Genomic DNA, 24,575 nt, shown 5'->3' on the forward strand with positions numbered 1-24,575 from the left:
ATCCAGTCTATATTTTATAATGAAATAACATTCTGATAGCCTGATATGTTTTGACACTAATGTGAAATTGTGCAGGAATTCTCCCATTTCTTTTGTTCACTTTTATTGAGCAAAAAGAAAAATCTTCCTTCCTGACCTTTTTATCTGCTACCAGTTTTTAAATTAATTAGCAAACTACTAAAGACACAGAGAAAACCCTACTCATTCTCTAAATTGTAACTCTGTTCCTATAAATCTTGAAGTCCTTTAAATTATAAATTCTCAATGATCAAATTGCCAATTGTAATAATCAATCGAAGTGTCTATAGGAATAAAAATTTGGGGAATGTAGAAAGTTTGGGGTTTTTTTTTATTTTAAAGTTCTGTTGGATTTTTATTTTATTTATTTATTTATTTTATTTTTTGGCCACTTCTGGTGCTTGAAATCAGGGCCTAAGTACTGTCCTTGGGCTTTTCTCAAGGCTACAGCTCTACCACTTGAGCCACAGCACCACTTCCAGCTTTTTCTATGTATGTGGTACTGAGGAATTGAACCCAGGTCTTTATGCATGCTAGGCAAGTGTTGGGAGCCAGAGTAGAATCAAATTGTACCTTGATCTGCATCAGACCATGGCTTTATTGTCTTATTGTTTTATGGCCTTATTCTATTTAAATTACCTGAAATTTACCATATGAATGTAACAGCTGAAAGTTCCCTGGTTGAAAGAAGGGATATAAGGTGGAGTTGAGAATAAACAGAGCAGTCTTTACCTGGGCTGCAGACATCCCAGACCGGTGTGTCTGTCTCTCTTCTATTTTTTCCTAGTCCTTGCCCCCTATTTCAGGAACCCCAATCTGCAAACCCTGGTTTGCTGCCGGCTGGCCCCAGCAGGCAAGTACTCTACCACGAGGCTAAACATCTGGTCCCTGTTGGATATTTTTTATATTACCCCAACATGCAACGAAACTACTGATCTGAACTGAATTAGATTAGTGAGATTTTACTTTATCCAGCATGTTGCACTTGTGATTTTCTGGCCTTTGCAGAATGAATTGCCAATAACCACTACTGAATAACTGTGTTTATGAAGAATTTCAGCTTAAAGATTACTCAGAAGCCATTCTAGGTTGATTGGCAGGGCTGTAGGTAATCTTCTTAGAGTTTGAAATGCTTCTCCGATTGTCATCTAAAAATACCCTGGCAGAGAAGGAACAAACACTGTGATTAGTTCCAGTTGCTTTAACTGGCTAGATTTACATGTGAACTTAGGTCTTTTCTTCTGTGGGCTATGAAAAATACAGGTATCCTGCAGTATTCTACCTTAATTTTTCATCTTTCCTATCTCAAGGGTTCTAATATTTGTTTGTTTATTTGTTTTTGGTGGTGGGGCTTGAACTCTAGGCCTGGGCATTGTCCCTGAACTCTTCAGTTCAAGGCCACGGCTCTACCACTTGAGCTACAGTGCCCCTTTCTGTTTTCTGGTGGTTAATTGGAGATAAGAGCCTCACGGGCTTGAGTGTCTGGGCTGGCTTTGAACCTCGATCCTCAGATCTCAGTCTTCTGAGAAGCAAGGATTACATGTGTGAGCTACTGGCGCCTGGCCTTGGTTTTACTTTTTATGTTAATAGAATTTGTAACAGTCAGTTCAGTAGCAGCCACTTACTAGATTAGCAATGGAAGCGCTCATCAGAGCACATAGTAAACAGATGGCCGAGAAGCCAGTGAGTGCATTTTGTCACTTGTTTTTTAACACAATATTTTTTCTGATGTTTATATATAGTGTTAAATTTTACTGAAAGATAGAAGACACAGAGTGGTTGACTCATCCAAATTTGGAAGTTTATTTTCTAAAAGTTTTGAAGATATGTGATAATGAAGAATTTGTCTCTAGAACCAGATGCCAAGATTCCAAGCCAGTTCCCCCAAAGACTACTGTACTCACTATGTGGCTTTACAGGCATGTGCTCACTTACTCCCCACCCCTCCTGCAGGATTGGGTGGTGAAGATCTGTTCTCCACAGGACCCCAGTGATCTCTCAGGGGGATTCCCCAGGGAAGCCTAGGACATCAGTGCTTGCCATGTAGTGATGAAATTATAGCATAGTTTCTGCAACTTGTCTTTTCAACCTAGCTTAATACTAGGTAAAATAAAACTAAACTTACTTTACTTTTTAACTTCTATATTTTAGCTTATCTTGCATGAAATGTGATGTGTTATTTTGAACATAAAATGTTTGGTAGACCTAATTGCTACCCAAAGTTACAAATACAATCTTCCTTTGTATATGTACTGCCACATTGTTCCTTTGTTGCAAATATGTTTATAAATAAGAAATACATTTAGACATATATCCAAGAGTCTTTTTATCTCTTAAATGAAACTACATTGAGATCACTTAACTAGATAGCACTGTAGTACCAAAAATTATAAGTATAATTTTCCACTGTAATAGTTATCAGATTACTTAGCAACTAGCAATTTTATTATTTTAATTTTGCTTTCCAGTCATCGAAGCATTTAAGATATAATGTACATTAAGGTAAAGTATTTCTAAGCCCAGTCACCACTGCCATTTGCTTTGATGACTATTCAGCAGCACCTCTGGCCTCTACACACTAAGTGACAGTACCGCTCCCATCTCCCAACCCTGACAAAATGATATTTCCAGATGTTGCCATACATCTTCTTGGTAAAAATCTTTACAGGTATAACGCTAGTCTACAATGTTTTGCTTCCATTAGGAAGGATAGCAGGGGAAAAGCCATAGATTTGTAAGATTTTTCACAATGGAAATACATCCATATAATTTTATTACTAACAACTTGGTTATTACTACTGTACTTAAGGTACTTCTGTACATAAGTTATCTCCTATAGTTCTTAAACTCAAATGTCCAGCTATTGGATCTATATGGTTCTCCGGGTACTGAGCTATGCCCATGTGTCTAGGAGGAAGAGCAGCACCAGTACTTCGTGGGGGAGGCGTGGCAGGTGCACCATCCGCCCACTGATGCCTCTCATTTTTTCCCTGGCCCTCAGAGGGGAGACAGACAGTTTGAAGCCACGAAATGTCTCCCTCCGTGTGTACCAGAATTAGAAATATAGTTCTCTCGTCAGAAAGAACAGATCTCCTATTCCCAGTCTTGTATAGAAGGAGGGCATAATATTATCATTAGATAGTCCTTGGCAGAAACCTGTGCTCTGAGCTGGGTGTGGGAGATGGGAAATGAAGGTCTCTTTGGTCTCTGAAGAGAAAAGGGCCAGGATCTATGTGGAAGGAGAGGGATGGTATGGAGAGAAGTCAGCGTGACATAAAGATTAGTCTCCTGTGGCCTTGATGGACTTGTCTACAGTCCTAACACCAGTCTGATTTTCCTCTCTGTTTCCACATGTGGTCTAACTTAAATTCTAGGCTGTCTCCCACCTAGGCTCAAGGATGGCTTCCCCCTTGCTTGTGGTTCTTCCTAGATTTGCTTCTCTTCAGGACTCGCAGGTTCCCATATTGTGTGAACAGATCAACCAAGTTCATTAGTGACATCATTTTACCTTGTAGTTCTGTGACAGCTGCTTACAAAACCATACATCATCATCATTACCATGTTGTGCTGTGTCTCAGAGAATAGTTTGGGAGACTTAGAGATCCTAGGTTGGTCTTCGAAAAAGAGCCCTGATCACAGATCTGGACATGGACTGGAAAGAGCTCCAGAGTATAGGAAGCCAATAATACAAGCCAGTAAGAATGAGCAGGTGACTTGGAGAAGTTACTGAGCTGTTTGTTGCAGCGCCCAAAGGAAATACTCAGTCCTTGTTACTGAGTGCATAGCACAGAAGGCTGGCACTGACACCATTTGTCTTGAGGAATGAGCCTGTAGAAAACATACAGAAATTGTATACCCAGTAAAAGAATTCAGTTTTGTTATCATAAGGGTGATCTACACCGGGTGAGTTAGTTATATAAGTCAGGTAACGAGTACATTTCTTTCTGGACAGTGTAACCCCTTTCCGTGCTCTCCCAGTGTTTCTATCCCGTCTCTACCTATGCGTTGTGTAGTTCCTTCTCAACAGTGTCTAGTGCGCTTTTTAAACACACTATTTGTTCCATGTCAACAACTATGTTTCCTTTTGCAATTTAGGTTTAGTTTCTCATACTCTAGTATCAGAAATAAGAAATGCTTCTTATATTAATTATGAAAGATAATTTTAGGTTGCGTCACAGAGAACTAACCTCGGTAAGAACTATTATTGTAAATCAGTACAAATAGGAAAGGCAGATGATCCTTAACCATATAAAAAGAGATACTGAGTCTCCTGAAACAAAATACTACTGAAGCGCCACACTAGAAACTGTTTTTCACTTAGGTAGCCACACACCGGGTACCATGGACTTCTGGCTTCCTTGTCTCCTTACTAGCAGAAGCTGTATAGGAGGCATGGCCCCCAGAGGGAATGTCAGCTGTTTCTACCAAAATGTCACATGACCTGAAAACTCTGTTTTAGGAATTTCTCTTATGGATGCACTTCAATTCATGAGGCATAACTTAAACACTGTGCCATAGTGTGTGGTTGCAGAGGACTGGAAATCTGAGAGCATGTGCTAATGAAGTATGCTAATGAAGTATGACTGGTAGTATGCTACCATAAAAATCTAAGTTTATGAATCAACATGGAAAAATTTGCATGATGTTAAATGAAAAGTACAGTGTATATAACAGCATTACGTAGGAAGCATCGATAGTCTCCAGAGCTGCAAGAGTGCACATAGGCTTGTCACCCTCAGAGAAAAGCGCTGCTTTCCTGGCTCTTCAGCTAGCACTTGGCTCACTGTGAGTGTCCTGAATTCTAAGTGTTATTCTGGTTTAACTTGGCTGACATTTTCATACTATTAGGAAGTAATTCCTTTTGTTTGAAATCTTAAAAGAACAGCATAATTGTCAATGTCATTTTGTGCTAATGTGTGTCCAGTAAAGATGGCTTATTTTGAGGGCACATAAAGTAAAACTTGTATTTTTGTTACTTCTTGTGTGTTTCAGGGACAGGCGTGTGCTTCAACCTGCCCAGGTGTGTGACATTTTGAAGGGTGTCATTTTGGTGATCTGCTATTTCATGATGCACTACGTTGACTATTCCATGATGTACCACCTGATAAGAGGCCAGTCTGTCATCAAGCTGTACATCATCTACAACATGCTGGAGGTAAGCGCACTAGAAACCAGTCTACCTGCCACCTGCACAGATTTGGCCAGGCTCGCATCTTCAAGTCTTCTTTCCAGTAGAAAAGGTGCCTGGGATGGAAAATACTTCACTACAATTCTAGTAAAGGCACTTCTGGCATTACCATCACTCAGGAATTCCACCAAGATGCAGATTCAGGTGTAAGGCAGCTGAAGAGCCTGTGTTTCTAGTGAGGTGACACATAAGCTAGGAGACACCTGGGGCCAGGTCTTCCTGCAAGGTGTTCTTTGTCACGTGCAGTGAAAATTCCTGCTGCCTGTACATTTCTCTGTTTTCTCATATTATTGTAAACTCATGTTTACTTTGAAATTTTTGTTGGAAGTTTAAAATTTTGCAATACGAAGTGAAAGATATGATCATGTCTGCTTGCTACAGTAAATTCACATTATAAATTGCCTTAAAGGTTTTGCATATTTGCCCAGTTTGTCTAAACACCCTCCTCCCTCCCTCCCTTCTTTCCTTTTTTCCTTCCTCCTTTCTTTATTCCTTCCTGCCTTGCTTTCCTCACTTCTTCCTCATCCCCTTTCCTTGCTTTTTTTTATCTATAGAGCTGTCGTTTAGAAGGTGTCTAAGGATTGATTCCACAATGTAAGGCATGTGGTTTCAGCTTCCTAATGAGTAACTCTTCTTTAGCAAATGTTTAATTGACACTTCCTAACTGACAGAACACTGTCTTTGACCTTGAGGATCCAGTGATGAATAGGCTGTTCTCGTGGAGTATATATTCTGCAGGTGGGAGACAGATAATTAGGAAGCTGTTCATAGATGAATAGGATCAGGCTAATGCATCAGAAACCATAGAAGACATAAGAGAAAGAAAGTTGGTTGGGAGTTTGGCCTAGTGGTAGAGTGCTTGCCTAGCATGCACAAAGACCTGGGTTCGATTCCTCGGTACCACATACTTAGAAAAAGGCTGGAAATGGTGCTGTGGCTCTAGTGGTTACAGCTCTAGCCTTGAGAAAGCCCAAGGACAGTGCTCAGGTCCTGAGTTCAAGGCCCAGGACTGGAGGAAGGAATGAAGGAAGGGAAAAGAAGGAAAGTTCTAGCAAGTCTCTTCTACAAGGTGGCCTTTGGCTTACTCCGGAATGACATAAAGCCTTCCTTTTCTTTTTCTTCCTTTTCCTTTCTATGCTGTTCTAATTTTAAAGAGATACCTTTCTTGTAATATCCAACAGAATACAGCTGCATTGCATATAAATATTAGGTGTGTATAGAATGAATCATGATAAATTTATCATGAAGAGTTGGTTTGAATCTGGCTTTACAATGCTAAAATTGTAGGAACTATGAGTTTTATGTGCTTCTTTTTTGCCACCATACAGGACTTCCCTTGCAGCAAACAGCTAATTAGACAAAGTAATTCAAATTCTGCAAACATTTTACTCACTGTGTGCCAGAGAATAGAGACAGGTGGATAAAGAAGTAAATAAAGAAGATCTTTGATCTTTAGCTTACCTTCTGCTAGGAATTTTAAAATCAGGTTTCCAGTATTCAAGTTGCATCTGAGTTTTAGTAACATCTCCAAATCAACTATTGACAGGCATTTTCTTACTGCTTCTCTTTGTAGGTAGCTGATCGTCTGTTTTCATCATTTGGACAAGATATATTAGATGCTCTCTACTGGACAGCAACAGAACCTAAAGAAAGAAAAAGAGCCCATATCGGAGTGATCCCTCACTTTTTCATGGCCGTTCTCTATGTCTGTATCCTTTTAGACTTACTGGAAATTCTAGTCAGGGTGTATGTATTTAATTTGGTTAGCTGTTTCATAGATTTAAAGATGTCTGTGTACATGTATAAATAAGATGAATGAAATGTCTGCTTTGAGAAATGGTTTATTGTAATTAGAAATTAATTTCAAGAGCCTTGTGTAGGTATGACTGTTCTTGCTGTAATGGATTATAAGAGAGGGCTCTATAAAGACAAAAGTAATACAGTTATCTATACTATACATTTATAAAGCTGTTCTTGTACATGAGTCATGACTCTCATAGGACTGTGTCATATATATTTCTTGTTGTCAGTGACACTTGAAAAATTAGTACTTGGGAGCAAAAAGACCTAAATGAAAAGATATGAGGATAAAAGCTTGTTGCAGTTTTAGTGGAGTAAAACATTCTGAATTATAAATTATTATGTATATAATATGAATATAATCCTGCCTGATATGAGTTTATTTTTTAACATTTTTTGCTGTCTCATATTCCATAACAATTAAGGAACCAAAGAAGAAAAATACTCCCAGGCTAACTTTTATTATTCTCTTTTAAAATTCAAATTATCATAATGCAAAATATATGCTTCTCTCATTATTTGCTGGGTTTTTTTTTTTTGATGCTACTGCTTGAACCATACCTCCAGTCTTTTTTTTTTTTTTTGCCAGTTCTGGGCTTGAGCTCAGGGCCTGAGCACTGTCCTTGGACTTTCTCAAGGCTAGAGCTCTACCACTTGAGCCTCAGCACCACTTCCAGCTTTTTTTCTATGTATGTGGTACCGAGGAATCGAACCTGGGTCTCCATGCATGCTAGGCAAGCACTTTAACCACTAGGCCAAACTCCCAGCCCCATACCTCCAGTCTTATTTATTCTATTTACTTGAGAAGACTCTGTGGTCATGGTTGGAGGTATGGCTCAGTTGGTAGAGCAGTAGCCAGCCAGTGAGTAAAAGCATCAGGTACCCAGTTCGTGCCTGTCTCAGACTCAGTAAAGAAAAGATTCTCTGGTCTAAATAAATGGATACAGAGATTTGTTGTTTTATATCGTGTGATACATTTATATTATTATACCTGCTCCATGCTCCATATATGCCCTGTCAGATATATATCACCTATTGTAACAGAAAAAGGATAAAATATTTATGTAAGATTTGGTTTAGAAAGTACAGTCATCCCCCCTTACTTTGAAATTTTATAGTTATTTTATTAATGTGAAAATAAGTCGAGTTTTCCTTGACATACTGTCAGTTTTACATGCAATTCTCATAATGGTTCAAGCAACAACTCTCAATGTAGCTTTTAACTCCCACAACAAGTCACTGCTTACTATTATGATGTCTAATAATGTAAGTATGAGATTTTGTTTTACATATTGATTATAAAGATACTTAAGCAGTAATTCTGTGGATGAAATGAAATTGTTCTATATGTTGTTTTTTCTCTAGGAAGTTTTTGTATGTAGCAAGCCAATTTTTAAACTTAAGATGATGAAGATGATATTTCTGTTTACTATTTCAGTTTGTTGAAATTAAAGGAAGTGTCTTCAAGAAGTTTGAAAAGAACAATCTCTTTCAAATGTCAAATAGTGGTATGTACAACTAGATTTTATTTGTATCTCTAAATGAAGTTAATGAAGAGTTATTCTTCACCATAAACAAAATACTAAACAACATTTTAGGGGAAAAAATTGCATTTTCTAAAACAAATACTTAGTGAGAAAAGGACTTTTTCCCTACTACTGTTGCAGAACCATGTAGGTAAAGGTTGCATAAGACCTTGGACCTTCTGTTCAAAAATTAATTCAAAATATTTTCTTGCCATAAACATAAATGATAAATGATAAAAATCAGAATAAAGGATACAATATATAAAAGATATACACATACCTTTAGTCATTTTTAGAGATTGCACAAAAGTACTAACCATTCAAGAAATAAATAAATTGGACTTAAAAGCTTGTGCTCATTAAAAGAATTAAGAAAATGAAAAGGCAAGTCACACTACTACAAGATTTCAGATGCTTATAACAAAGGATTTTTTTTTAATTCCTGAATATATTAAAACTTCACTAAGCTAGGTGTTGGTGACTCCCGCCTATAATCCTAGCTACTCAGGATGCTGAGATCTGAGGATTGCAGTGTGAAGCCAGCTAAGGCAGGAAAGTCACTGAGGTTCTCCCCAGTCAATCACAGAAAAAGCCAGAAGTGGTGGCTCAAGTGGTAGAACGCTAGCCTCTAGCAAAAGGAGAAGACAAACAGTGCCCAGGCCCAGAGTTCAAGAGGAGAAGAAAATTCAGCTAATCCATTTTGAAATGAGAGTGCAACTTACAAGTGAGAAAAAGGTTGAACAGACATTTTACAAAGGATCCATGAATGGCCAGAGAGTTAGCATTACTGGAATATCACTAGAGAAATACAAAGGAGAGTGAAATGAGGCATCACTTTACCCCCAGCAGAACCAGCAACTCCTGGGCCCACCAAGGCCAAGTTAGTGAGAAAGGGTGCAAAGGAACTTTCTGGTGGTCAGAGCAAACATTTAGAAATGTAGATTAAAAAAAGAAAAACTAAGTGAGGAACAATAGCAATAAATGGAAAAGTAGCAGTAAAGTTCGATCATTCTGCTGGGCCACAGTGGACCTTAGATCTTAAAATTCTGAGAAGTAGTCGATGCTCTGTATTTCTGTTAGTATTCCTCTCTCTCACATGCATACAGCCAAGTGCTGTGAAGTTGAAATGAAAGAGGAGGGAAAGAATGAAAGAGTTCAAGGAGAAAATTTTTTGCTTGTTCATCTTGCTCAAGGCTACTGCCCTACCACTTGAGCTGCAGCCTTACTTCTGTTATCTAGTGGTTAATTGGAGATAAGAGTTTCATGTTCTACAGTGCCCGAGCTGGATTTGAACTGCCAATCCTCAGCTCTCAGCCTCCTGAGTAGCTAGGATTACAGGCGTGAGCCAATGCGCCTGGCTTAGAAATCATATTTTTAATTTATGTTAATAACTTGCTTTGAGTAGCTCTCTCTTTATGCAGCTTTAAATTAAAATGAGCATTGAAGGTTTTTAGTTTTCCTATATAAAAAGTCTTGAATTTTTGTTTTGTTTTTTTTCTTTCTTTTTTTGGTCAGTTGTGGGGCTTGAACTCTGGGCTTGGGTGCTATCCCTGAGCTCTTCAGCTCAAGGCTGCCACTCTACCCCTTGAGCCACAGTTCTACTTCTGGTTTTCTGGTGGTTAATTGGAGGTTAGACTTTCACAGACTCTAGTGCCCCAGCTGGCTTTGAACCTCCATCCTCAGATCTCAGTCTCCTGAGAGCTAGAATTATAGGTATGAGCCACCATGCCCAGCAAAAGTCTTAAAATTTTAAGGAGGAAATTGTAAGTGGTTTTTTTACTTTCTTATATAGGCAGACCCTCAAAATTAATATCCTCTCATATTAAAATTTTACTATTTTAGTTTTAAGAAAATAGCATGTTGATAGTGTATAAATATTAACTCAAGAAATTTAAGGGTTTATTTTGGCTTAAATTGGTTAGTAATTACTCCTTAAAAAGTTTTGCTTTTTGTTGTGAGTTGCATTGTTCATATTATAGTGCAGATTACCTTTTGGTTTTATAAGAATTGCCTGTGGTATCTTTTAATACTCCATTCCTAGTTACTCTGGCTATACCTGTGAAAGTACAGCCCTACTAGTAATGTAACAGGGCAATGAGCCTAATAATCTATATATCAGAAGTACCCTAATTGTTAACCACTACTTTTTAAGCTCAAGAAGGTTAAAAGAAATCATTCTCATTTTAGTAAAATTTGTAGTTTTCTTACTGCATAAAAGTTAATACCAATCAAAATTCTTACTGGCCCCCAGAATTTGTTAATTTTTAGTTCCTACAATATTTTGAAATTGCCTACTTTTTTTTTTCTTTTTTGTTTTTTATTGTAATTAGTAAAAGGGTTGCATGATATTTGCCAGATAGAAGGTGCATTAATTCACATACATTGATACCCTGAAATTGCCTACTTTTTTAAGATTTATTTTGTTATAAATATGCTCATAATAAAATGGTTTTGTGGCCGGGAGTTTGGCCTAGTGGTAGAGTGCTTGCCTAGCATGCACGAAGACCCAGGTTCGATTCCTCAGTACTACATACATAGAAAAAGTCCATAAGTGGTGCTGTGGCTCAGATGGTAGAGCTCTAGCCTTGAGAAAAACCCAAGGACAGTGCTCAGGCCCTGAGGCTAAGCCCAGGACTGGCAAAAAATAAAATAAAATGGTTTTGTGAATTTGAATTTCAATTTGTTGCAAGGTTTCTGCATAGACAGCTGCTGTATGTCCAAGAATCAGATGTTAATTTACTACTTTTTATTACATTATTAGAATTGATAGAAGTTGCTTTGTTTTATTTCAAATAATGTTCTACGGTATTCTATGTTTCTCAAATCAATCTCATTCCAGAAAATTATGTAATGAACTTAGTTTATAGTAAGTTCATTTCTTTATTAACTTTATTATGTACATCAGAAAGGGATTGCACCTGTATAGACATAAGTTTGTAAATAATTGTACAAAATTCCAATTAAAAGTACATTGAGAAATGTAATCTCTTGAATTATGATCCAGAGTTAACTGTCAGAAACTTTTCTTTTTCTTTTTTTTTTTTTTGGATGGTCATGGAGATTGAACTCAAGGCCTGAGCTTTTGTGTTCATGGCTAGTGCTACCACTTTGAGCCTAAGGCTGCTTCCAGTTTTCAGGTTGTTAATTGAAGAGGAGTTTCCTGCCTGGTCTGTCTTCCAATTTTGATCGTCAGATCTGTCTCATGAGTAGCTAGGATTATAAGCATTTGCCACCAGCGCCCAGCAAAACAATTCAGTTTATCTGACTTCGATAGAAATTATTGAAGGGAAATCTTTGACGTTGCAAAATGAACTGGACATATGATCTTGAACTGGGCAGAACGTGTGCACTTGACTTCCATACAATTGTATTGTGTTCTCCAGGGGATAGGTGCGCTCTGCACCTTAAACCCATGGCAGTAAGGTTAGGTCCCCTGACATGGCATTGCATAAAAAAGGACTACAGTTTTGTAAGTAGAATGTCAATTTGTGTCCACCTAGCTCAGAGAATAAAGTTGAAGCTCAAACCCACAGGAAGGAAAGAGCTGAGCTGCCCTAAAAAGGAAGGTCCCTGCAGCTGACTGAAAAGTAGAGGGGCTTTGGGAAGGCAGACACAGTAATGGATAACTCATTTATAGAGGCCAGGGTTTTGCCATGGAGCAGAGAGTCCTGGATCATGTTACTCTTCAGTGGAAATGAGAAAAGAGGAGGCATCGGGGTGAGGTTACCTACAGAGGTAGCACAGTTGGATGTGTGGGTGAACCTGGTATTACTAAAGGAATAGAATCATATAAGACACCAATAGGAAGTCTCATTGCTTTTGAGATGGGTGGGATGTGAATGATCGCTTTCTAAAAGTGTGTAGGTATGTACACTTGCTACAGGCATAGATTTAACCCGCCCTATCCCTTAACTGCACAGTACTTGTCTTCATAGGAGAAAAATAGCTGCTTGAGAAGAGAAAAGCATTGTAGGTCATACTGAAATTGGAAGGCTCACAGGCTCCGCTATCCTGAGCAGAGTCAGTGAGAACCCTCTTCACCATTAGCTGGGTACAGTGCTGTGAATCTGTCATCCCAGCTATGTGGGAACCATAAATAGGTGTGTTGTGCAGTCCATGCCAGCCCATGCAAAAATACAAGACCCTATTCAAAAAATAAGTAAAACAGATTAGCGATTTGGCCCAAGTAGTAGAGCAGCTTCCTAGCAAGCTGGTGCCCTGAGTGAGAATTTAGCTTATTAACTTACAGTTAAATATTACAGTGAAGCCTAATTTTGTTTATTTTCTCCAAAGTTCTACACACATTCCAAAAAAACTCTTGTAATATTGTATTCTCTTAGCTAAGGGCTTCATGAGGTCTGCACCTATGTTCTTACCTGTTTACCAGACTGCAGATGTGGGACATGAGGGCTTCATATTACCCAGAGTCTTGTATTTACTTCTTGCTTCTGTTAATTTTTTTCTATAAAATCAAAACATCTGTCACAATTTTCTGAAACCACTAGAGGAATTTAATAACCCAGTCTGAGCAGATTAATGCTTTGGATAATTTTTGAAGTTTGTTAGAAAAATTGAATATCCATGCTAGAACTATGTTGGAGAAAGAAGGAAATAGTTTGCCAGTGTGATTCTAGGCCATCTATGATGTATATATGTATATTTATGTGCATTTATATATAAAATATTGTATACATACTCTGTATGGATACTGCATCCATTGTTTGAACCAACTGCAAACTGAACACTAAAAGAAAAAAATTGCACCTATATTGAATATATGCATTTTTCCCTAAACAGTTTATCTCTCTACAAACATTTTCATTGTTAGACATTACCAGTAATCTAGAGATGACATAGGACATGACTGTGCATAGCTGTATGTGAATCCTAAGATGTTTTATAAGAAACTTGAGCATCCTGGGTTTTGTAGTTGAAAGGCTTCTACAACCAATACCCCATTGACACTGAGAGACAAGGTTATTTATTTTGTTTACATTATAGAATAATTTTTCCATGTTTCAACACAGTTATTTTATATATGCTTTGTATTATTTGTGTACATTATGGTATTTATATGTTGTCTTTTTTAGATATTAAGGAGCGTTTTACAAATTACGTGCTTTTGCTAATAGTGTGTTTAAGAAACATGGAGCAGTTTTCTTGGAATCCAGGTAAATAGTTGTTCACTAATTCGGCACCTTGTCATACTGCTCTTAAGCCAAAATTATTCTTTCATGTGGCGCAAAATGAGCATTGTGGGAAGCTTGCAGCAGCTGGAAGTTCCACTGTTTGGATATCGGCAATCCCTGTTTCCCAAGAACGAATGGAGTGTGTCTCCTTGGCAGATCTGGGACTGGTATGGGGCTGGCACTTCGCCATGCGTCTGCAGCTTGAGCTTGGAGAGCACAGCCTGCATACGGTGGTTATCCAAAGCCAGTCCCATCAGTTTCAATTTAGGTTCTTTTATCTCTAACCCATCCTCAGAATGAGGAATAAATAAAATAGGAAAAAACTAAAGAAACAAAGTATAGAGAAATGTTACTACTAATATGAGTCTCTGAATCCAGGCTAAGAAATTGTCAAAATTCCGTGAGCTTCCATCATGCATTCAAGTCCGCAGACATTCACTGAATGTATGTTAATATGTACAGTCAAGGACAAGAAATGTGATGCTGAAAGTGCCTAGAATTCTCACTCAGTAGCTGGAATTGGTAATTCCAACACTGATGCCAGCTCAGTGAGACCTGGTCTCTTACTCAGATAGTTCAAGGAATTCGGAAACATTTTAAATGCCTGATATTTCTGTACAACTTTGTTCTTAGTGTTCCAGAAAATTTTAATTCATTCCTTGTTTTCTGGTATCTGTGGAAAAACAGAAACAGAGAAAATGATCTTAGAAATATGTTCCCAAAGATACTTTCTTAGGAAAATCATAAAGGCGGGTACTAGATTTTACAATGACATCATGGCTCATGTTAGGAAATCTTCTCCCTCCACTCCTATCTGTACTGGGATGCTTTGGGAACCAGGTCATTTTGATGACTCAGTATAACTAGGTCAGCTCAGTGTCTACAAAAGGCAGAAGGGACATGTGTGCTGAAGCCTATGGGGCATCAGTGACCCAGTGCTAGGTTTTGCAACAAAGGACAGAGGTTGTGAAGTCATATTCTTTCTGATGATCTGATGATCTCATGTCTTCTCTTCACTACAGTAGCAGCTGAGCCCATTCATTCCCTTACTTTTAGTGGGATTTTTTTTCTCATTGTCTTTTTTTTTTTTTAAAGCTTCCTTTGATGGAAGCTTTACCTACTAAGTGCCCAGGATGATTAGTTACATAAAAGTAATGTGCTGTACTGCCCTGTACCATCACCTGCTACTTGGAATGTATTTGTTGAGTGAATTATCTTTAACCTGGTCACATGTAGTTCTTTTTGATAAAGGTAATAGTTAATTCTACTTCTCCCACACCAATAATTGAAAATGTGATTTTTCCCTGTGGAGATTTCAGATTTCTCATAGCTTGTGATACAGATTCTACTCATTTTAAGAGATGTAATTGTCTCTCATTTTCCCATACTTTTCAGATCATCTGTGGGTGTTATTTCCAGATGTCTGCATGGTGATTGCATCTGAAATTGCTGTGGATATTGTAAAGCATGCCTTTATCACCAAGTTCAATGACATTACTGCAGATGTATGTATTTCAATAAATAATTCACTGTACAAACTTGGTTTAATCTAAAGTTATAGATGATAATAGATTACTACTGAAGCCAGAATTTTGTCTTTTTAAACATTACTCCACTAGTGGAAGTATTTTAATCAGTCATATTGTGCCTATTTTGGCTGGGTTTTAGTTGTTTTTTAAATTTTCTATTTAATAGTTGCCTTTTTTGTGCATGATTATAAATAGGTTTTCTAAGTTTTAAAAGAGCCATATATTTTGTGAAAACTCTTTGATGGAGCTTTGAGCGGTTTGTTTTATATTGTGACCCAGTCCCATAGAATTTCCGGCAATAGATACACAGCTGTAGTATTGCATATGTAGAGAATTTCCTGTGTCATCTCTCATTGCTGCTTCAACCCCCGTAGTTCAAAAGGTGTCTCAGATTTGGGAGGGTGTGTTATTAATAACTTACACAGTGTTCTTATTTCTCTTTAGGTCTACAGTGAATACAGAGCCAGCCTTGCTTTTGACCTTGTTAGCAGCCGGCAGAAAAATGTAAGCCTCGCCTGAAATTAACTAAACATATTCATATGGAAGGAGAAACTATGTAGACTTAAATCTACATAGATGGTAAACATTAAATAACCTACCGCTTTGGCCTCATTATGGTAATTACAACAGTTTGTATTTGAAGCTTCTGTGAGCACTTAGATTTCCACATTGCTTTGCTGAAGCACGTGAACTGTGTGTGCCACGTCTCCCTCCCGCTCGCCCCTCGGCCGTGGGGCGCTCTGGGTGGTGATGTGTGGACAGTCTTTGCAATGCTGCCTAACCCCTCCCTCTACAGGCGTACACTGACTACAGTGACTCGGTGGCCCGCAGGATGGGGTTCATCCCTCTCCCACTCGCTGTTCTAGTAAGTCCATGCTTTCTTCTCTTCCGTAATGATGAGATAGCTGTCACTGTGTGTTAGTCAGGGGGTTCTCAGAAAGGTTGTTTTCACAAGACCATCTAAAAATGAAAGGTAAAGGGCTGGGAGTTTGCCCTAGTGGTAAAGTGCTTGCCTAGCATGTACAAAGACCTGGGTTCGATTCCACATACATAGGAAAAAGCCGGAAGTGATGCTCTGAGGCTCAAGTGGTAGAGCTCTAGCCTTGAGAAAGTCCAAGGACAGTGCTCAGGCCCTGAGCTCAAGCCCAGGACTGGCCAAAAAAAAAAAAAAAAAAAAAGGAAAATAACTTTGAGGAAAAGTTTAAGTTACTGCGCTGTCCTTTTTAAGCTGTCCAGTAGTCAAGCAGAAGGAACCATTGGTGTACAGTGACTTCGCCCCTGAGTCGCCCCAGGGCTGGTCACTCACGTGACCCAGCAGCCGAGGTGTGACAGTGCTGCTGTGCGGTGGCCATCCCACGTCCAGGCACTGGGGTGGAGGAAATGGTTAGAAAAGGCCCAGCTAAATATTGGGATGCTACTCACAATACCAAAGCTTTGTAAAGAAGTAGGCCCAGTAAAGTGTGGTAGGCCCAATTGAGACATTTTGATATTTGAGATTCCCTTTTTATGTGTACATATGCCAATCCTGGGCTGAACTCAGGCCCTGAGCACTGTGTCGGAGGTTTTTTTGTTCAAGGCTGGCACTCTACGAACCAAAGCTTCGCTTCTGGCTTTTTGGTGCTTAGAGAGATAAGGGTATAATGGACTTTCCTTGCCTGTGCTAGCTTTGAACCTCAACCCTCCTATCTCAGTCTCCTGAGTAGCTAGGATTATACACATGAGCCATTAGCACCTGACTGTGAGATTGCCTTTATAAGGGGTGGGAGGGTAAGGGGAGGGGGAAGCATTTTGGAGCTTGAATGTAGGGCCTGGCCACGGTCCCTGAGTTTTTGTACTTACCCTACCACTAAAGCCACAGTTCCACTTCCAGCTGTGTGTGTGTGTGTGTGTGTGTGTGTGTGAGAGAGAGAGAGAGAGAGAGAGAGAAGGAGGGAGGGGGAAGGGGGGAGGGAGGCAGATTAATTGGAGATGAGTGTCACAGACTTCCCTGCCTAGGCTGGTTTCAAACTGAAATCCTTAGATCTCAGCTTCCTGAGTATCTAGGGTGTGAGCACCAGCGCCCATGAAGATTATCATATTTTAAATATATATTTTTCAAAATTCTTACAATTGAAAATTCTTCCTATTCTGCCCAGAAAATATATGTGGAGGAGGAGGAGCTATTTTTGTGGGGGGGGGGTCCTTTTTTTTTTTTTCTTGGCACTGGAGCTCGGACTCAGGGCCTCAGCTTTTTACATGTATGGCTGCCTCTCTGCTCTGTGAGCCATACCTCCACTTTGGGCTCTTTGCTGTGTAGTCAGAGTTAGAGTCTCCCAGACTTTCCATCCCATGCTGGCTCCAGTCCCCCATCCTCAGATCTCAGCCTCCTCAGTAGCTAGAATTACAGGTATTACAAATCTGTAGCTACTCTCTCCAACTTAAACAAAGGTCCCATGTTGGACCCTCATGTTACAGTCAGCATAAAGAAATCCATTGTTTAAATCTTAACTTTTTTGTTGTTTTGGTTTGTTTCTGGCTAGCTCATCCGAGTTGTAACCAGCTCAATTAAAGTACAAGGAATCCTGTCTTACGCCTGTGTCATACTCTTCTATTTTGGGTAAGATTGACTATTCTTGAATATGTTTTAATTTCATAGTAAATTACCAATGTGAGGAGTAATGGAAGCTAATAGCACCCAGACAATACTTCTACTATTCTATTGACTTTACGTTTTACTTTGATCTTAATGAAATACCTTGATGTTTCTGTTTTTGGCAGTACTAAGATTTGAATTCAGGGCTTTCTGCTACTCCACACATACTTTGGAACATCCATCCCTTTTTGCTCTTGCCTTTATTGAGATAAAAATCTCACTTTTTGCCCAGTGACCCTCCTGTTTTATACTTTCCTCTACAGCTGGGGTAGCAGGCATGTTGTGTTACTGCACTTAGCTGTTGGCTGAGATAGGCTCCCAAACTTTTTGACCAATTTGTCCTTGAACTTGTGATCCTCCTTATCTCTACCTCCTAAATGAGGTGCTACACCTAGACATATGTTCTTCTGTTAAAAAAAGAGCTACACAGGTGGCTCATGCCTGTAATCCTAGCTACTCAGGAGGATCTGAGGATCAAGGTTCAAAGCCAGCCCGGGCACATAAGTACCTGAGACTTATCTCCAATTAACCTCTAGAAAATGGAAATGGAGCTTGGCTCAAGAGCAGGGCGGTAGCCTTGTGCTGAAGAGCTCAGGGACAACACCCAGGCCCAGGGGTAGAGTGGTACCTTGAGCTGAAGAGCTCAGGGACAGCAGCACAGGCCAAGTTCAAGCCCCATGACCCACAAAAAACAAAGACAAAAGCAAACAAACAAAAAACTCTTGTTATTTTTCTATATTAAAAAACAAAACAAAACAAACAAAATCCTTGGCCAGGCACTGGTGGCTGACATTTGTAATCCTAGCTACTCAAGAGGCTGAGATCTGAGGATTGTGGTTCAAAGCCAGCCCAGGAATGACCAGTCTGTAAGACTATCTCTAATTAGCCACCAGAAAACTGGAAGTAGTGCTATGGCTCAAAGTGGTAGAATGCTAGCCTTGAGCTAAAGAGTTCAGGGTCAGTGTCCAGGCCCAGAGTTCAAGCGCCAAGACTGGGGGGAAAAAACGCCCTTGACTTCGTATTGTTGCCACATTGAGTTATTAGCATATATCGTATCAACCCAAACATGATAGATACATAAAATATGTCTACGGCTGTTGTAGCGTACATTCTGGTTAAGAGTAAGCAAACAAAGCAATTTAAGGTAGTCATAGGTGATTAGAAAACTGTAAGAATATTTGTTTTGCCATTGTTAGTTTTCTCAAGAAGTGAATTTAGGCTGTTTACAGAGGCTATTCCTATTATCCCAACTACTCAGGAGGCAGAGGTAAGGAGCTCAAGGATAGACAGAATACAAAAGGTTACCAAGACCTCATCTAAGTAACTAAGCTGAACGGGTGATGATTGTAATTCCAGCTGTGAGGAAGGTATAGGTGGGAAGATTTTGTCTGGAGATAAGTCATCACTTGTCTGAAAGGAGGGGCTGAGGATAGTTTGCCTTGTATCATAAGATACTCATCAATAAGTTCTGTATTTCTAGAGCCTCAGGTTAATTGCAAAGTGGCTGAAGGAGAAAATGGCTCAGATCAAAGAACAGAGTTCAAAGTCTCCAAATTTTGTCCTGCTTTTAGTTATTTCATGAGTCAAATAAGGAGTCAGTGTTGTCAGCCAAAGCAGTTCTCAGACTTCTAGACACTGACTCCAGACCCATGCTCTGGCTCCCACTTCTCTTAGCTACTACCTTGTAAATGGACCTTGTCTCTGTGATTGGCTGCTGCTTTGTAAATGGACCTCGTCACTGTAAGGTGATTGGTTGCTGCCTTATAAATGAGCCTCACCTCTGGTGATTGGCTGCTGCCTTGTAAATGGACCTCGCTCCTATACACTGAGGTCCATTCACCAAATAAAATAAAATGAAATGGCTGGGACTTGGAGTACATACCCAGAATTACCAGCTGCTACAGGAATTACTACTACAGTATGGAATTACAAGTTTATTTTCTTTATTATTCGTCATGTGAACTAAACATTTTATATTTAAGAGTATTATGTAGAACTTCCAACTAGTAGACTTTCTTAAGAGAAATGGTTTATGAGACCAAGTTTTTTCATATGATTTAAAAAAAAAAAAGTCTTGGAAAGCTTAAGGTTTGTGTACTCGTGCACCTGCAAACTTGCCCTGTGATTCCTGGGTCCTCACCCAGCCCCACACATCCTCAGCAGCCAGAGTAGGAGACACCAGTCTAGATGAACCCCAGCGAAGCTTTCTTTTGTTTCCCATTTTAGGTTGATATCATTGAAAATACTTAATAGCATTGTGCTGTTGGGGAAATCATGCCAATATGTGAAGGAAGCCAAAATGGAAGAAAAGCTCTTCACCTCTCCCCCGACTAGCACTCCAGGCAAGCCAGCCAGCAAGTCACAAGGCAAATGCAAATCCTCGCAAGGTATGTGTGCTTCCCTGCCTCCCTCCCCGAGCCCTTCCAGAGCTTATTGTCCAAAACCATCCTAACGAAAATCACTTGCAGCCACTTTTTCCTAGTTATTTGGGTTAATGGGTTAGGTTTTTGATCTCATCTCACATACACATGTGAACGGTGCTCTGTGCGTTTGCATTGCTCAGTGGGTGACTGTTGAGCACCTGTGTCTATCGGGCAATGTCAGTGCAGGGATCCAGCAGTGAGGAAACGACCCTATCTCTGCTCTGGTGGTTAGAAGGAATGAGAAAAAAGCACGCATCATAGTGGGTGGTAATAAAGTCCACTCAGGCACCCGTGCTTTGAGAGGACCTCAGCTTTGACTTGGACCTGAAAGGGGATCGGTACATGGCTTTGAGCAGAACAGAATGATGCAGCTGGAATTTGCTCAGATGTGTGCTTGATAGACCAGGAGGGCAAGACCAGAAGCAAGTACCAAGGCCAACGCTGCCTGCCTCAGAGCAGAGCGTGGCAGGAGAGAGGGACCCACTGAAAAACTGGGTCTACATATGATGAAATGCTTCTGGTTATCCATTTTAAATGATGCAGTTAATTTCCAGTTCACTTTTTATTCATAGCTGTTCTAAAAAGGGCATAGTGCCATGGTAAACATTGCCTAGCAAAGTACAAAGCCACAGGTTCAGTTCTCTGCACCAATAAAGAAATAAAAACAGTTCCTGGGTCAGTTGTCCCTAAGGCCAGGCTTAAGAATCCTAAGGTGTGGCTGGGAGTTTGGCCTAGTGGTAGAGTGCTTCCCTAGCATGCATGAAGACCCAGGTTCGATTCCTCAGTATCATATACATAGAAAAAAGCCAGAAGAGGCTCAAGTGGTAGAGTTCTAGCCTTGAGAAAGTCCAAGGACAGTGCTCAGGCCCTGAGCTCAAGCCCAGGACTGGCCAAAAAAAAAAAAAAGAAGAAAAAGCCTAAGGCCTAGTAAATAGTGGCAGGCGAACATTTGTTGGGTGTATTTTCTTTCTGCTTTACACTTTCTAGAGGAATAGATACTTCACTAAATCTAGTCAAAATGACTACAAATGGGAGGTGGTAGGATGCCTTAGAGTCCTGGAGGAGCCAGAGATCATTTTTCAGGTCTGTGGGCAGCCATATTAAGATACGGTACTAGGAAAGGAAAGGCTCTTTCCAGAATGCAGTGATTTTGCTAGCTGTGTGGTATGATCAACATAATACCCCTTTTTATATAAATTTGGATGAGCCAGGTGCAGTGGCTTTCTCCTGTAATCCTAGCTCTCAAGAGGCTGATATCTGAGGATTGAAGTTCAAAGCCAGCTCAGGCAGGAAAGTCTGTGAGGCTTGGCTCCAATTAACCACCCAAAAGCCAAAAGTGGTGCTTTGCTCAAGTGGTAAAGCACTAGCCTTAAACAAAAGAAGCTCAGGAACAGGGCTCAGGTACTGAGTTCAAGCCCCAGGACTAGCACAAGAAAAAGTTTGGATAAAGAAGCAAATTTGGTGTAGCATCTTAGTTTCATTATAAATTCCAGCTGTGTGTACAGTCTGCTCTTTGCTGAGCAGGATTCTGGCACTTATTTAGTAGCACTGGAAAGAGGAATGTTGATAGAACTCATTTACTGTAACTACAGGAGACTCATTCCCTAACTCGGTGGGCCTGCTTTCCCTTAGGCCTTCCCACAGAAGAAACCCTGCCTGCCTCCGTCACCAGCCAGCCCGCTCATCAAAAGGAAAATGTCATACCATTACTTGTGACCAGCAATTCTGATCAGTTTCTGACAACTCCAGATGGTGATGAGAAGGACATAACACAGGAAAATTCAGAGTTAAAACACAGATCCTCAAAGAAAGATTTGCTAGAGATAGACAGGTTCACAATCTGTGGAAACCGAATTGACTGAACCCAGAGTGGCTCATGCGGGGAAGAAGCCGAGCCCCGAGCAAATGCTGTGCTGCCAGGACAGGCAGATGCTAAATGGCACTTAAATATTTATTTAAAAACTTAAATTATTAATGACAAGCAAATCTTAGGATCTTTCTTCCAACACGTCGTGGTGTGGCGGAAGGTCAGATCACAGGACAGTAGTGACCTCCGGCCTTGGCTCTGGGCAACTTCACGGAGCACTTCCTCCTGCAAGGCCAGGCAGCTGCAGCAGCACTTCCGGCACCCGCAAAGCAGGGTCAGGTCCTTCAGCTTTGTCAGCCTGGGCTTCCAGTACGTTGGATTTTTGCCTCAAAGCCTCTGCAGCATAAGAACATACCTGGGAAACTGTGAAGCTTTTACCATGAAATACCTTTCCAGTCTCATGCTGTTTTCACAAACTGTTTTCAACCTTCATCTGCCAAAGCATTCAAAGTTCTTAAAAATAAGTCAAGATAAATGTTCTTACCACCAGAGTAATCCTTGAAGATACATCTGAATGAATCAGAATAAAGACTATCTTAAATAAGACTTGATGGATTGTAATGTTTTATAGAATACAAAACAATCCCTTTGTCAATTCATTTATTTATTTAAAAGAAAAAAATCAGTTAATGAAGGTATGCATCACTGAGAAAATGTTTTATCATTTTTCAGTTTACTCTTTAAAGCAAAATGTGATCTCTGTTATTTAACTGCAGTGGATAAAATAGAAATTTCTTTAGGAAAAAAAAAGGGGGCACTTTTTTTTTAACCTGAAAATACACAGCAGTGTTAACTTTTAAAGTACAGTTATCTGGTTTCGCTTCAAAACAAATCACTTCATCAGTTGAGGCTTTGGTGTTAAGTAGACTGAAAATTTGTAAGTCTACAAAATTCAAAACTGTTGACTTGAAATGGCTTTTTTAAGTTTTAAAAGTATTCCAAGTGGATCAAGCAGACTCCTGGCCAGCCGTCCAGCAACCTGTGGTTCACCTGTGTGGCCAAGGCTGTGTACTGGGGGATGTGCCAGTGGGGTGCAGGTGCTGTGCCAGGCAGGACCTCGGAAGATTAAGGAGTGAGGTGGGGTGGGTGGCGGCCTGCCCGGCAGAGGAGGCATTTGAAGGTGGATGTTGGGAACGGTAACCAAAAAAGTGCTTTTCTGTTTCGTTTGAGATGAAGTTTGCATTTCTCTCTTACCAGTTGGCAATCTGCATCATAGAACACATTACTTCCAACCCGCTGTTTTTTGCGACTCCTTTCTACATTTCTATAAAGATTTGACTACTTCTGATTGCAGAACTGTCTAGAAGATGGTACTGTTAACTTTACATTGTTCAATGTTTCAAGTTTGAAATTTAGCTCTCATGCAAATGTTTCAGGCATACTTACACAGAAGGCTGATTTGAAGTCATTAGTCTATACTGTGGATTAAATGCAAAGCAAGCTTAAATGAGTTGGCTTGTTCATTTGGAATATAAAAGTGAATTTTAATGTTTTGCACTAAGAAATCTGAAGATGAATGTTGAAAATATTGTACAGAAATGCCTTGTGAAACCAGAAAGTATTTTTAAGTTAAAAAAATGAACTTTTTTTTTTTTGGTTTGTGTGTGTCCAAATGGGGCCCTATTTGAAGCTATTCCTTCCCCCTCCCACCCCCACCAACTGAAGGGACAATGTTTCGGTGAACAGGACTTTGAACATGCCCTGGTCAGAGCAACAGCAGGGTTTGGGCTTCTTTCAGTCCCGCTTGAATTCTCTGTCACTGTGCAGTTGTTTTTATTTCTTCTGTAGATTCTGTTGGGAGTGTGGGAGGGTATGCATTTCTTCTGTCATAATGGCTTTCAGTACTAATTTTATAAGTGCATCTTGTGTGAAACTCAATAAATTCAATTTTGTAATCTTTTTTTAAAAAGGTCACTGCCTTTATTTTTGTGATGTTTTCCGCTACATCTGGTAGGGTGCATGTTTCCCACACTAGGGTCCAGTTTACAATTGCTAGGCCTGCCTCGTTCTGTGGTGGCCATTGTCTATTTGAATGGCCTGGTCCTTGATCATTGAGCCCTCTTGGCATATGAAGCCTTCTGCATTCTGCATGTATCATGATGCCACACCGTAAATGTGCTTTTCCCATCTGGAAGTTTGGGTTAAAAAAAAGAAGAAATTGATTAAAGCACACCATTTATCATTCCCTTACTAGTTTTCCCTTTGAAAGCAAAGCAAAGCACATCTACCCAGTGCCTTTCATGAATTTGTCTAGATTTTCTTGCATACTTTGGCAAAGTTTTAAGTAGTTGTACAAAGAAGTTGCCATTCAACAAAGCCGTTTATGAATGCAGTGCGTTTTGATCAATGTCACTCCTTTCAACGCTCACCACCCCTCTCAACTCAACTCTTCCCTCACTTTTC

At 39.8% G+C, this 24,575-nt stretch overlaps 1 protein-coding gene across 1 annotated transcript in view; it reads left to right on the forward strand.

Moving 5' to 3' along the window:
- Tapt1 (transmembrane anterior posterior transformation 1) overlaps positions 1–24,081 on the forward strand; it is a 55,747-nt gene extending 31,666 nt beyond the window's left edge. Inside the window, exons 4-14 of the mRNA XM_090343806.1 lie at positions 5,011–5,173; positions 6,780–6,915; positions 8,175–8,272; positions 8,445–8,514; positions 13,623–13,703; positions 15,117–15,226; positions 15,695–15,754; positions 16,047–16,115; positions 17,770–17,846; positions 20,109–20,269; positions 21,938–24,081. Of these exons, the coding sequence (XP_090199932.1) occupies positions 5,011–5,173; positions 6,780–6,915; positions 8,175–8,272; positions 8,445–8,514; positions 13,623–13,703; positions 15,117–15,226; positions 15,695–15,754; positions 16,047–16,115; positions 17,770–17,846; positions 20,109–20,269; positions 21,938–22,167 (1,255 nt within the window). The 3' untranslated portion in view covers positions 22,168–24,081. The remainder of the gene's footprint in view (positions 1–5,010; positions 5,174–6,779; positions 6,916–8,174; positions 8,273–8,444; positions 8,515–13,622; positions 13,704–15,116; positions 15,227–15,694; positions 15,755–16,046; positions 16,116–17,769; positions 17,847–20,108; positions 20,270–21,937) is intronic.
- Positions 24,082–24,575: the final 494 nt, after the last annotated feature.

The sequence above is a fragment of the Megascapheus bottae genome, chromosome 13 (assembly GCF_031878675.1).
Source record: "Megascapheus bottae isolate mThoBot1 chromosome 13, mThoBot2.hap1, whole genome shotgun sequence".
NCBI classification, from domain to species: domain Eukaryota; kingdom Metazoa; phylum Chordata; class Mammalia; order Rodentia; family Geomyidae; genus Megascapheus; species Megascapheus bottae.